We start from the raw sequence: 14,502 nt of genomic DNA, 5'->3' as shown, positions 1-14,502 counted from the left end.
ACTTCTAGCCATATTCCTATTGCCAACATTCTAGCTGCTTAAAACAAAAAAACTGCTTATGTCTGAAGTACAACTATCTATCAACTTTATCTCACTTGTTTTCTTAATAGCTTAGCCCCATGTATCTGAGGCTTTTTCTCTTAGCTGTGCTTCTCTGTGCATGTGCCATGCTTAAGGAGTGTGACAGCAAAGGTTTAATAACCCTGTCTCAAATATTAAAAACCCATTGCCAACTATTTAGTTGTATTATATATTTTGTTACCTCCTTGAAAAAGTAGGATGGTGAATTTTCTGCCTTGTCAAAATGCAAACGGGCATCTATACCCAGATAGTCAATCAGCAGAGGTCACAGTAGGCAGGGTGGAAATTCAAATTACTCAGCCCTACCTCTAGCAAGGTACTATATGAACAGGGTTCTCCCAAGTCACTCTCCACCCCAGCCCCCCAGTTATTGAGAAAGTGTATATACTGGCCTACTGAAACGATAAAATAAAAATAGAGTAGATAAATAAAACAGTACATTAAAAGACCCAGAATACAATAAATACATTGTTACCGTCATTTAAAATAGCAAGTCACCTCTTGAACAGGGTAACACTCAGGACTCCAAATAGGTCTGAGTAAACAACTCGAGTTTTTAGGAGATGGAGCATCATTGCAAAATCTCCTTTGGAAGGGTATTGCAGAGGGTTGGGGCTACGACAGAAAAGGCCTGCTTCAGAGAGTTTTTGTATAAGGGGAACTTGCAGTGGCAATACATTTTCTAACCACTTAAAGACAACCCCCATGCACGACATTTTCCACACGCAGTAAGATCCGAGTTATAAAAAGCATCAAGTCCTGTTTGAGTGGATGGTCACATCGTTACCCAGCCACAAACATAAGAAATATTTGGCTTTCTCCCCTTCTCTTTTTTAATTTCAAGTTTACATACCCATACAAGGAATTACCAATTTCTTTCTATGGTGAAAGGGGTATTTCACTCCCGTCCCTGTAAAAAGGCAGCGGGGGTGGGTGGGGGGAGGCGGAGGACCCCACAAATGCACAAGAAATCAGTTTCCCGGCAACGGAATGGTCCCTTTAGCTTTTCCTATCTCTGTCCCCTTCAGCATGTTCGTTCCCTTGGCAGCCCTTCGGCAACAGCCGGCAAGCCCAGATCTACAAAATATAGTAACGAGCAAAGGGCAGGTAGCGACCCGGCCACCCGTTTTCACCTGTGGCGGGAAACCACTTCCCTAAAGCAGGCGACCTAACTGAGAAGCTCGTAAAGCACATTTGAGCGACGTTAGCCAATGCGAGCACTTGAACGGCCTTCGCGGAAATAAACAGTAATGAGCGGGCATACAGTTTGCGGCAGGGCCTACTTCCCGGGGCATTCTGGGAGTTGTAGTTTTTAACAGAGAGGAGGTGCCTCCTGGCCCTCCGGCCTTCGCCGCGCAACATGCGGAAGCCACGTGTGCGTCGCGAGGTCACGTGGCCCGGCGCTGCCGTAGCGGCTCCCGGCTGTAGGGATGGCGGGCGCTGCCGAGAGGAAGAAGCAGGTTCGCTTCGCTCGTCTGGAGGAGGAGGATGAAGGCGGAGGAGGAGGAAGCCGCCGCGAGGCAGAGAGTGAGTCTATGGCGGCGGCAGGAGGGGCGTCTTCGGAGGAGCCGCTCGGGGGCTCTGCTGCGCGGCTCGCCCTTCGGCCGCTGGTCGTGGTGGCCGACGGCGGACGAAGAAGCCGGGCTGGAGGCGGCGACAGCGCCGCAAAGCGGGAAGCGGCTGTGGCGGCGGCTCCGCGGCGGGCGCTGAAATGGTGCACTTCGGCGGCTCTTTGCGCCGCTTTCCTGGGCCTGGTAAGCGCGTGCACGTTTGTGTCACTCAGCGTTTCGGGGGGTGGGCGTGTGTCACTCAAAGTTTCCAGGGTTTCTTCTTTCTCTCCCCCCCCCCGTGGTTGTCCACGCGAGGCGCCCTCGCAATTCCCTCGCAATGCTGCCGAAGGCCCTCAGACCACGGAGGAGCCGAAGAACTTCAGGACGGGACTCGGCACGTTGCGGTCCTTGATACGGGCAGAAATGCGGCGTCGCCGCCAGTAGATACGTAAAAACAAGTACACGTGTGTGTGAGAGCGAATGTGTGAATAGTGCACTGTTCTCCTGAAGTACTTGAAATACAGAGCGTTAGCGTGGCCTTCCCAGGGATGTGGACTAGAGTTCTCACTCACTGCAGCCAAGCGAAGATTTGCAGGTGGTTGTGGCCCAAAACACCTGGAAGGCTCTAGAATGCCGAAGGATAATATGGTGAATGGGACACTCCTGTGTAATTCAGCTGCGGTCCCAAAATAGAAGCTCTCAGTTTGTTAGGTTTAGATCCTGCCTTTTGCCAGGATGGCCTTAAGATAGCTTGCAATATATATTTTTAACCATATAAATTAAATAGCTCAGACCAGCAGAAGCACCAGCAGAAAAATCCATGTAAAAAGAAGTATATTTGTAGGGTCAAAGGATGAAGATATTGTTGCCTATTGCATGAAACCACCTAGTGGTTTCTGAGGATTTTGAGTCAGGTGTCGCCAATGCATATGCTGATGTTGCTCTGCTGTTTTTGTGGGTTAAGGTGGGAGAGTGGAAGTGCTAAATTGTTGTTTGGGCTTGGTAATGGATTAATAAATTTAAGATCAATCTCAGCAAAAGGTGGTGCTGTTGGTAGGTGATTCTTCTGTCTCAGACATGGTGTTCAACCTATTGAAGGTGGGGTTATATGTCTAGCATGTAGTTTCTTTCTTAAACTACTCTTGCACTGAAATAATCACAATGTACTTGCTGCTTTTGACAATTATCTGGAAACCACAGTTAGTTCACAATATAGCTGTTTGGGATGGTTTCATGAGCATTTAATTGATCTTAAAACTGCTTTTGATCTTATTCCTAAAAAAAATTTAATGGGAGAATAAGTATTTGTATTCTGTGGATAAGATACTTCTTTAAAAATTTGAATTGCGAGTAATAATCTCCCATTATCCCATTAATATCAGTTGCTCTTACTTCTGGATAAGTGTGCTTAGGATTGCAGGGAGTGGTTGTCACCTACTGACTTATTTTTTATGCCAAGTTTATTAATAACAGAAAGTATGTTTGATTTGCACTTCATAATGATATTTATTTATTTCCAGGGTATGGCCATTGCTATCCTAGGGCCCACATTTGAAGACCTGGCTGCAAATGTGAACAAAAATGTCAGTCAAATTTCTTATATTTTTGTGGGCCGTTCATCGGGGTACTTTGGTGGTTCTCTGATTGGTGGTATACTTTTTGATTGCATGAATGCCCAACTTCTCTTGGGTAAGTACACAGGGAATAATACTGATTTTTATATCATTGCCCTGATTCATGAAAGTTGGATGAGCAATTACATAGTCAAAAATGTAAGGGCACAAATGCGTATGTCACAAGCTGTGCATGCAGTCCAACCTGAGGGGAAATGGAGTGGATTAAGTTTCTCTCGCTCCCACAGTCCATTTCTCAGGCTGTTTGATACTTTCTTTGCACCGTTGAAGCAAGTCATTGTTTTTTTTAAAATGGCTTGACTCTTCAGCAGTGAGAATTCAATGGAATTCAGCTTTATGGGTAGCTTCCTTGCATGTTAATAACTTTTTTTTCCGATTGCTGCTTCAATATGCAATCAACCTTTTGGAGTCTTAAGACTTTAGTACTATTCCCACTTACCTGGGAGAAACACGCACTGAGTAGACAAGTATATGTATAAGGAGACATGTTTAAGATTATACTGCATGCATGCTTTTGATGTCTGAATGTAAAACTAGCATACAGGGTATTTTGTGTGACTAATGTCTTATGTTTATTACTTAAATCTAATTTAAATATTTTCCTGGAATTAAAACATTCCAGAATAAACTTAGATTTGAAATTAAGTATTATAAATTATAGCTTTTAAAAAGTGCAATATGAAATGGTGTGTTTAATTATTTCTCCCTTATAGGATTTTCTATGCTGGGTACAGCTCTGGGTCTTTATGTCATCCCCTGGTGCAATAAAGCACTTCTGTTAACATTCATGATGTCTGTCATTGGGTTTGCAATGGGAGTCCTTGATACAGGTAATAAAACCACAACACTTCTTTCATGATATTCATCCTGTTTGAAATGATTCACTTAGGATTATGTTGAATCTCTTAATTGAAAATGGCTTACAATTTTTAAATCAAAAATATCAATATAAAGTAATATAGTACAGTATATGAAAATCTGCTACAGTAAAAAGGTAAAGAGCAGTTAACAGAGCACTCAGCAAAGCTTAAAAAGCCCAGGAAACCAACTAATGCTGATGCTAAGCTGGCTTCTTTGTGAAGAGCATTTTATAACTGGAGCACCACACCTGAAAACCCTCCATCTCGAAGTTGCTGCCTTCTGGTGGTGGCAATCAGAGAAGGCCATTGGCAGACGATCTTAGAGCAATGGGAGGTTGATATGGCAGAAGGTGCCTTTGATAATCTTCAGGGTTGATTGACTGTGTGTGATTCTGGATAGATGAGGTGTAGGGATCAGAAGGGCAAAAGTGTTTTTTGGGAGAGCAGCGCAATCAAGTCAACTGTTGAGACGGTCTTGAACTGAAGCAGAAATAACAGGAAAGTGAAGAGAGATGCTCACTTTGAGGAAAACTACTGCTTTAGTGGTCATGGAAGGGGTAAGAGATACCATGCGGGGGAAGATGGAGTGTGCACAGTGTTGAAGAAGCTATGGTGATGATCAAACAGATGAGGCAGCAAAGAGCTTAGAGACAGAACAGTTTCTGTTGAAGATCAGGAGAGTATCCAAGGCAGTGAATGGGGTAGTTAATTCAAAGGTGAAGCTCAAAGGAACACAGCAGAGGCGGTGTTAGAAACTCAGATATATAAGCTCTGAGCCAAAAGGCTTCTTAAGCCAAGATTGCAGTCACCAAAACAGAATGTCTAGTTGCCATTTTTGGGCAAGACTACTCTAAGGTCTTATTTTCAAATGATGGACTAATTGATTCTTAGTTAAACATCTGGCTAGTTCAGATGATAGCCTTGAGCTAGGTTAATAATACTTTGAGAACTTAAAGAAGAAAAGCCACTTGATCCAGGGATAGTTCACATACCGTATTTTTCGCTCTATAACACGCAGTTTTTTCCTCCTGGAAAGTAAGGGGAAATGTCTGTGCGTGTTATGGAGCGAATGCCTACAGATGGCAGGGGAATCCGCTGCAGTTGTGAGCAGTCCGTGGCTCTCTTTGAAACTGCAAAGCGGGTGTAAGCGGCTCCTGTCAGCGAGCCGAGCCGGGCAGGAGGGAGAGAAGCAGAGCGGGGTTGGTTGCTTTAAAACAACCCGGTGCTCTATGTCCCTCTCTCTTCTCCACTGAGCTGCTAAGTAGCAGCAAAGCTTTTCAGCCAGCCTAGCCGGGAGGAGGGAGAGAAGCAGATCGGGGCTGGTTGCTTTAAAACAACCCCGTGTCCCTGCCTGCAGTTTTTTGCTATCCGATTTTGGATCAGCCACTGTAGGGGCTGTGTGTGTGTGTGTGTGTGTGTGCTTGAGCTATCGTTCTCCTCCTCCTCCTTCCTGTTCACTCTCACAGCGCCCCAGCGCTCTCCTGTGACTTTAGGAGTGATACTCTGTGTGTCTCTCTGTGTGTGAGGCATCGTACTCCTTCTCTTGCTTCCCCTTCACTCTCCCAGCGCCCCTGCTACTTCCAGCGCCCCTGCGACTTTAGGATTGATACTCTGTGTGTGTGTGTGTCTGTGTGTGTGTGAGGCATCGTTCTCCTCTTGCTTCCCCTTCACTCTCCCAGCGCCCCTGCGCTCTCCTGCGACTTTAGGATTGATACTGTGTGTGTGTGTGTGTGAGAGAGAGAAGGGGGGGATCGTTCTCCTTCTCTTGCTTCCCACTCCCAGCGCCCCTGCCTCTCCTGCGACTTTAGGATTGATACTCTCTGTGTGTGTGTGTGTGTGTCTGTGTGTGTGTGAGGCATCGTTCTCCTCTTGCTTCCCCTTCACTCTCCCAGCGCCCCTGCGCTCTCCTGCGACTTTAGGATTGATACTGTGTGTGTGTGTGAGAGAGAGAAGGGGGGGATCGTTCTCCTTCTCTTGCTTCCCACTCCCAGCGCCCCTGCGCTCTCCTGCGACTTTAGGATTGATACTCTGTGTGTGTGTGTGTGTCTGTGTGTGTGTGAGGCATCGTTCTCCTCTTGCTTCCCCTTCACTCTCCCAGCGCCCCTGCGCTCTCCTGCGACTTTAGGATTGATACTGTGTGTGTGTGAGAGAGAGAGAGGGGGGGGATCGTTCTCCTTCTCTTGCTTCCCACTCCCAGCGCCCCTGCGCTCTCCTGCGACTTTAGGATTGATACTCTGTGTGTGTGTGTGTGTGTGTGTGTGTGTGTGTGTGTGTGTCTGTGTGTGTGTGAGGCATCGTTCTCCTCTTGCTTCCCCTTCACTCTCCCAGCGCCCCTGCGCTCTCCTGCGACTTTAGGATTGATACTGTGTGTGTGTGAGAGAGAGAGAGGGGGGGATCGTTCTCCTTCTCTTGCTTCCCACTCCCAGCGCCCCTGCGCTCTCCTGCGACTTTAGGATTGATACTGTGTGTGTGTGTGTGAGAGAGAGGGGGGGGGGATCGTTCTCCTTCTCTTGCTTCCCACTCCCAGCGCCCCTGCGCTCTCCTGCGACTTTAGGATTGATACTCTGTGTGTGTGTGTGTGTGTGTGTGTCTGTGTGTGTGTGAGGCATCGTTCTCCTCTTGCTTCCCCTTCACTCTCCCAGCGCCCCTGCGCTCTCCTGTGACTTTAGGATTGATACTGTGTGTGTGTGAGAGAGAGAGGGGGGGGGATCGTTCTCTTTCTCTTGCTTCCCACTCCCAGCGCCCCTGCGCTCTCCTGCGACTTTAGGATTGATACTCTGTGTGTGTGTCTGTGTCTGTGTGTGAGAGGGATTGTTCTCCTCCTCCTGCTTCCTGTTCACTCCCCCAGCGCCCCTGCGACTTTAGGGCGACTTTAGCATGGATCCACATGGATCCTCAGGATTTTTGCATTGGGCTACCCCAAACTCACCGTCAGATCACATGTCTGTGGCCACAGCATGAACCACAAAAATCATACATCCACTGTTTTGTTTAGAATATTTTTTTCTTGTTTTCCTCCTCTAAAAACTACGTGCGTGTTATGGTCTGGTGCGTGTTATAGAGCGAAAAATACGGTATATATTGGCCTATTCTGACCTCTTTTTCTTGATACAGACCATTCATAACGTAGGAATATTCTTCACAACTGTGAGCAGGGCAGTGGGGTAGGGTAAGTGAAGACAAGCTACAACAATTAGCTATAACATCCTTCACTGCTCCTGCTCAGGCTGCACAGAAAAAGCGTTTTGGTTGTCATGTATATTAAAGGAGATGGATGGGAATATTGTCAAATAGGAAGAAGGTGAGCCAAAGATTTTGATCTGAAAAGATTAGTGAGAAGGATCATGGAGTGATAAAGGGAAGCAGAATGGAGTGGTAATGGAGAACAGTATCATACAGAAGTATGGATTTTGGAGGTTGAAAAACAGTGAGATGGGTGTGGTTGTGGTCAGGCACTGCAATTAGCAGGGAGAAGGTCAGTGCTAATGCAGCCACAGGAAAGAGGTGAGCGCCAGAAGGAGAGACCACTGAAGGAGAGGGCAGCAGCAGTGTCAATGCTGGTGGTAGAGTGTCAGATTTTGGTGAGTGCAAGTTGCTGGAGGGTTTGAGAGAAGAAAGGATTGTGAAAGATAAATTATTTCTGAGTGAGGGAGCAGCAGTTCCAGAGGAAGCGTGAAAATAGGAGTGGGAACCAGTGAATGGGAGACTGCAAGTGAATGCCACAATGCTGGAGGAAGCCACTAGAGCTCTGGAGCCAAGAAAAGGCACTGAAGGAGAAATGGAAAATGATATTGGTAGAGCAGTAAAATGCATCTCTGGCAGGTAATCTTGTTGTCTTCAGTGATGGGTTGTTTCTATGGTGTAATGCTGGTAAGAGGGTCAAGCAGCAGTGATATCTTGCCTAGTAATGTATCTGCATCTTTCTGTGCAAACATAGTGCTTTCCTTTGAAAAAGAAGTTTAGTCCTCAGTAGCACTTGGAGCCAAGGAAGGAAGAAGACTGTCAAGACAACAGGGTTGTTGTTTTTTATGCTGACAGGCCTGTGCACTTGTTATACAATTTCTTAAGGCAGTCATTTTAATGATTGATTTTAATGTTTTTATGTTGCTGTACACCGCCCTGGTATTTTATGAGAGTATGGGATATAAATCCTTATCAGTAAGCAAACCTTTGACCTTTGAAGTGTCACTGTTAAGCTAGAGGAAACTTTCTGTGTTTCTGTGAATAGAGGCCATTGAACACCTCCTGCTATTTATTCATAATATTATCAAAACTGTGTTTTCAGCAGGAACCGTTCGATAACAATTACAGAATTTAATGGGAATTTTCACTTAGTTATTGAAATAATTGTGAAGCTTTATAGTTGACATTGAATATGCTCTGTTAAATTGACCCCATTCTGCATACTGGTGAGCAGATGGATTCTATTTAATTAAGATACTAAACATATTATTGCATATAGTGCTTGTCACTTGAGAGGACCTGGGTTCTGCCTGTTGAGAATTTTGAAGGAACTCCTTGCTGTCTTACCTCTTATGCCCTCCTCCTCTGTGCTTAATCAATTGGGGAAGGAGTTCATTCACCAACTGGCATGACCTGCATACAGCTGCCTGTTGTTGTCCCCCTGAACCTCCCACTCACCTGTGATCACTGAGTGAAAGTCTGATGTAGGGCTTTGCATGTGTGATTGGGGAACCAGGGTTATCCTAGTTGCCCTAATCATCTGTTCAGACCCTGTGTGTTTACAGTTGAATGTGCACAGGGCCCATCAGCAGGGTGGGATTCAGTAGGTACAAGCTTTTCACACACTGAATATGGATTGGGAGTGTGAGAAGAGAGCTTTCAGGAAGACTTGTGGGGATGGAGGAGCTGCTAGTCTATCTGCTTTTTGTCACTTCTTCCACGCTCAACTCATGAGTAGGGGGGCTCCTTGTGGCTCTTAGGGTGTAGCTGGTTGCTAGTTCTCATCTTCTCTGAATATTGGCCCTAGTGACTGTGGCTGATGGGGATTTAAGTCAAGCAGCAACTGGAGGTTCCCACCCTGGGAAAGTACACTGGGAATTGAAAACAGGCTAACTAGCCACAGCTCCCCCTTTTCTTTCGTTTGGCTATAATCCCTTCTAGTTACCTGTGCCTGTTGATGAAGGAGCCTTCAGAGTTCTTAGCAGGTGGAGTGAGGTTGCTCTTGAGTGATGATGTGTAGTTCCAAGAAACCAGTCTGAATATGGAAACTATACCCTATATATTTTCTTTACCCCACAGGTGGGAATGTTCTTGCCTTGGACACATGGGGAGAAGAAGCCGGTCCGCATATGCAGGCCTTACACTTCAGTTTTGCTCTGGGTGCTTTTGTGGCTCCCATCCTGGCCAAGATGGCGCTAGGTGGCTCCGCTATCAGTTCTCCGGTTCTGTTGGGTGGTAATGTTGACAATCAGTCTGCCGTGAATTCTCTTCCTGCTGCTACACCAGTCCTGAAACTGCATTTAAGCTTGAACTTTATGTGGTCTTATGTTGTTATAGGCAGTTATCTTTTGTTTGTTGCATTTTTTTTCTTTGTTTTGTGTTTGAAGAGCAGTCCCGTCCGCGACAGGACAAAGGTTTCCACACAGAAATACCAGGTTGCTAAATACCACCGTGCCGTCATATGTCTCCTCTCTGTGTTCTTTTTCTGGTATGTAGGGGCAGAGGTCACTTATGGTTCTTACATTTTTACTTATGCAAAAACCTTCGCTGCCATGAAGGAACATGAAGCAGCTGGGTTGAATTCCCTCTTTTGGGGATCATTTGCAGCTTGCAGGGGACTGGCAATCTGTTTTGCTGCTTGCTCATACCCTGGAACTATGATCCTTCTGAGTATCATAGGCTCCACTCTGTCATGCCTATTCCTGGCACTGTTCAGTACATACCCAGTCTCTCTGTGGCTTGGCTCTGCAGTATATGGAGCATCCATGGCGACTATCTTCCCTAGCGGCATTTCCTGGATTGAGCAGTATACAACCATCCATGGGAAATCTGCAGCATTATTTGTAATGGGTGCAGCTCTGGGGGAAATGTGTATTCCTGCAGTGGTTGGCTACCTTCAAGGACATTTTCCTGCTATCCCTGTGCTCATGTATTCTGCGTTGGGAGCAGCAGCCATGACATCAGTGCTGTTCCCTGTGATGTATAAATTAGCTACATCACCCTTTGATGCTAAACTGAAGGATGCTGGGGATGGTGAGCTCCAGGAAGCCTTATTGTCCCATTCCCATCTTGAGGATGATGATGACGATGACGGCAGAGAATGGAATGAAGTAGACTTTGAAGTAATTGAGATGAATGACACTATGAGGAACTCTGTCATAGAAACATCCAAGACGATCGAAGGGGAATCGACACCTGCCACCTCTGGTCACCCTTCTTCAAGAAACATTTTTAATTCTTCTCCTCGGCTTACTGTCAGCTCCCCAAAACACAAGAATTCTAGTAAGAATGACTAAGCCTCTCTTGCTTTAAGAACAAGAGGTTCACCAAACACTTCATTAAAGTGGTAAGAAGCTTGGTTAGATCCCAGTTAAAGTTGGTTTTTGGTATAAATGTGTATTTGCAGGTACCAAAAAGGGATGATGTGGTGGAGCCATTTATGCGAGTGTGATGGTAGTAGAAAAAGCAAACAAAAGCCAGGTTTTCATAAATCCATATTCTAGTGGTTCTTTAGTCAGATGGTGAGCTTACATCTGGGAAGCGTAGTAAAATAATCATGACTGTCTTGATTCATATCTGATTTCTATACTGAACATTGTAAGCAAGCTTTGACCAAAGGGGGTTGCATTTCATTTGAACCATGGTGTGATACTTAACGAGGTACCTTGTGAGGGCACCAGGGGTAGTCCTCATTCTGTAAATAGTTATCGTTTGTGTTCCTAAGATGTTGATGCCAAGATTTACTCTAATAACAAATATATTTTTAAAAAAGTTGTTTTGCGGGTTTTGAATAGATGTATCTGATTTTTGAAAAGCAGAAGTATCACATTATGAAAATATTTAATTCTTTAGTACTTACATTGTTGGTACAGGCAGTTTTTAATTTGTGTGGAGGTTATGTTCCAGACTCCCGTGCACATCGATGGAGCACGCGTAAGCCTGTTCTGCTCCCACCCCACCCCTTTTCGTGACATCTTTATGTCTGGGGGCTACTTTAGGTTCAGGGCCATGTGGGTGATTGTGCGTCGTTCAGACAATCCTAAATTGATCGTTGCCTGTACTTTCTCTGGGAGCAAGCTAAAACCCAGGCACATCTATTTCCCTTTATGTATGAGTAAGCCCTAGCCACCCTATTTCCACTAACAGAACTTACAAGTCATATCATTTTATTTTATTTTACTGAAAAGCACATGGCAACAGCAATTTGCTAGGTTACTGTAGAAGGGAAATGCTGTAATCTGTAATGGCAGTTCATCCAGATCCTTACCCTCAATAATGCCACTTGGTAGAGGTGTTCTTTCTAGAACATGCAGAATGTGGTTTAAAGAACACAACATTGCAAGCACTACTAGAAGAGCACAGGTTGTGCTTTCTTCCCCCACTCCAATCCAGGCATGATTTATCAACTTATTAATTAGTGTACAGACTGTCCATACGTAAGAAATGCTCTTTTGTAACTGCTGTATAATTGGAATGGCATTATTTATGACTGTACAATTAAACGGCAAGATTCTGTGGTATGTGGTTTGTTCATGGTGAAACAGAGGAATTGTGGACTGGAACTTGGGAAAGCTAGCATTTTGGCTTCAGACAATGAAGCTACCTCAATGGGATGATTTTTAATATTAAAAGCTGAACAAGTGAAGATGTCGGTCTTTTAAAAACTAAGCATTAATATGCAATAAATTGCGGATTAGACTGAATTTGTACACTGTTTCACAATTAGAAATATTACAAATGTAAAAGCCAGAGTTAATTGTGTTTCCATTAACTGAATCTCATTAGCAAATTTCTTAACCGTTTGAACTGCCTGAAGTGTGTATATCCAGCTTATAGTTTGCCTGTAAGAACTAGGATCCAAAATACTACTTTAGGCATGCATAAAGGATTAAATATGCCCAGGGGATTGGCCCCCCCCCCATTTTGAGTGGTGTACCTCATTGCGATAACAAGAACAGGTTTTCCATGCACTATGAAAAGCTGTTGTTGCTGAATTACAGTTTCAAAGTTTCTTTGAAGCCGATGCCATGTGGTAGCCTTTTCATTGATGAAAATAGCTTCCGATTGTTGGGTAAAATCAAATCAAAAGCATGGTAATAGCTTATGTGTTTCAAGAATTTGTGCTGAGTTGTGGGTGTTGGGTATTACAAGGTCATATTAAGGATTCTTGCTCTTTCTATGTATTGTAAATACTGGAACTCCAAACTCAGTATTTACTTGAGGAATCGGGTCCTTTCCTACAATACAAATGTTATTCCTGGTATATTTGTGATTGTTTTGTATGAAATGGCATTATGAAATAGACATTTTGACAACTTGTTTTAACTCACATCAATGCTACATTTGCCTTAAATGTTATAGCTCTTATTTGGGTATGATTATCAGTTTTTCTCAAGTGTGTGTTTATTGGTAAGGTAATTTTGTAATGTAAATGCAGCTAGGGAGTTAATTGCTTGTGTTTACAGGGGTATTGGGAAGTGTGATATTTTCTTGAATAAAAATTATTTATTTACCAACGTGAGCCTTGACCACCATTTCTTAGGGAATCCAATAATCAAGTCCATGAGTAAACAGAGTACATTCATTGTTTCCCTAATGATCGACTTTGCATGTAACTAAGCCATGATTTAAGAAACTACAAATAAATCCTGAGTTGTTTCAGTCAAACCATTGCTTCTCTCTCTCTCTCTCTCTCTCTCTCTCTCTCTCTCTCTCTCTCTCTCTCCATAGTTTGGTATGTTTTCCAGGTGCTCCTGCTTGTGGGGTGGCCAAAGGAACTATGAAAAAGAGTTCACACATTAGACAAAGCCATGAAAAATTTAGAAAGGTAAGCGATTGTGTAAACAGGTCATTTAACAGTATTCTTTTTCTTTAAAGCTTGCTTTATCCTATGAGAATTTCTCATTTGGGGGATTGTGATACTAAATTGTGATTAAAGGTGGATTTCTCAAGAAAAATGATGGTTTTGACACTAGCTTCAGTTTTTAGGGAATGTCATTTTGGCACTCATTGGCCATTATTGTTAAAGAAAAGCACTACAGCTACATTGAAGTTTAAAAATGCACATACATTTATTTTATTTTACTATGGTTTCCATTAATTTTTAAAACAAAATGATTTTCAATTAAAAAATGCACTGACCACATAATTCCTTTTAATTTTATAGTTATACAAATATTCTAAATACACATTTTCTCAAGATGATGGCAAATAAGATTTAACTGTACAAGTACATCATGAAATATTAAGCATATTTAGAAGCAATAGAAATGTCTATACAAAAGCAAAAATGGAATAAAATTTCTTATTTAAAGTATTGCAACAGTCCCACAGGTTTGTAACAAAAATGTCTTTGCACAGTTCTTCACAATGCCCCAATTAATAGCTAAAGCAAGACAGTGATTTTTAGAAAATGTTTCAAAAATGCTACACGCTACTGTTTGCACAGTCTGGTCAAAACAACAAAGCTACTTGGAATCAAGCAAAACTTAGGAGAAATACTCCAACTGATTTTAAAATTGTCCGTATAAAATTCATTGCACATTATTTTTACTCAGTTGTTTGAAAAGTAAAAAAGTCTATTTACAAAATATTCTGCAGTCAAAATTATAAAGTGGATGAGATATCTATAAGTAACATCCTGATACTGACAATTCAATAAAACACAATGACATTTCCCCAAAGATTTTCAGTACTTCAGAAGCCCATTGGGAAAAAGTTTTTATATTGAAATGGATTTACAGGATGTTAACACAGCTATTTCAACATCTGCATTATAAAACAGTATGTTACAAAGGCAGAAGAATGAGGAAAATAGACATTGTAAAAAGTCAGTTATTAATAGATTAACAAGTGTTTTTCAATTTACTTAGGACAAACATTTATTATTTCTCAGAGTAGGTCAACAATGAATGAAAATTCTAGACAAGATGAAATTGAAGGACCATGCATGATAGTTTTAGAATGGTAAACATTATTAAAAAAAATAGCACCTGCAATCCTGCTATTATAGGCAATCTAAAATTGATCAAGTAGCTGGCGAAGATACGGTGCCTTGGATAATTCTCTGCTCACTCTTGAGACCTTGTAAAGTACAGGACAGTTCAGTGAAACACAAGGTATCTGTCGCTCCAAGCAGCCTGTACAATTCTTGCATATCTAGAGGTACATAAAATGGAGTAGTGTAAAATTCAC

General features: G+C 43.1%; 2 protein-coding genes and 1 long non-coding RNA gene across 3 annotated transcripts in view; 2 read left to right on the top strand and 1 right to left on the bottom strand.

Annotated features, from left to right (window-relative positions):
* Positions 1-14,502, top strand: part of LOC144327279 (uncharacterized) — a 218,423-nt gene that overhangs the window by 193,052 nt on the left and 10,869 nt on the right. The window lies entirely within an intron of this gene.
* Positions 1,453-12,975, top strand: SLC60A2 (solute carrier family 60 member 2). The gene is made up of 4 exons (XM_028723190.2): positions 1,453-1,835; positions 3,152-3,320; positions 3,979-4,095; positions 9,388-12,975. Exons 1-4 carry the CDS (start codon positions 1,512-1,514, stop codon positions 10,602-10,604), a joined length of 1,827 nt encoding a protein of 608 aa, XP_028579023.2. The 5' UTR covers positions 1,453-1,511; the 3' UTR covers positions 10,605-12,975.
* Positions 13,355-14,502, bottom strand: part of REV3L (REV3 like, DNA directed polymerase zeta catalytic subunit) — a 59,846-nt gene continuing 58,698 nt past the window's right edge. The window contains exon 32 of the mRNA XM_028723189.2: positions 13,355-14,466. Within this exon, the coding sequence (XP_028579022.2) occupies positions 14,326-14,466 (141 nt within the window). The 3' untranslated portion in view covers positions 13,355-14,325. The remainder of the gene's footprint in view (positions 14,467-14,502) is intronic.

This window comes from Podarcis muralis, chromosome 3 (assembly GCF_964188315.1).
Source record: "Podarcis muralis chromosome 3, rPodMur119.hap1.1, whole genome shotgun sequence".
Classification (NCBI taxonomy): domain Eukaryota; kingdom Metazoa; phylum Chordata; class Lepidosauria; order Squamata; family Lacertidae; genus Podarcis; species Podarcis muralis.
The sequence above is the reverse complement of the archived record's forward strand: the minus strand, read 5'-3'. Positions and strand labels throughout refer to the sequence as shown.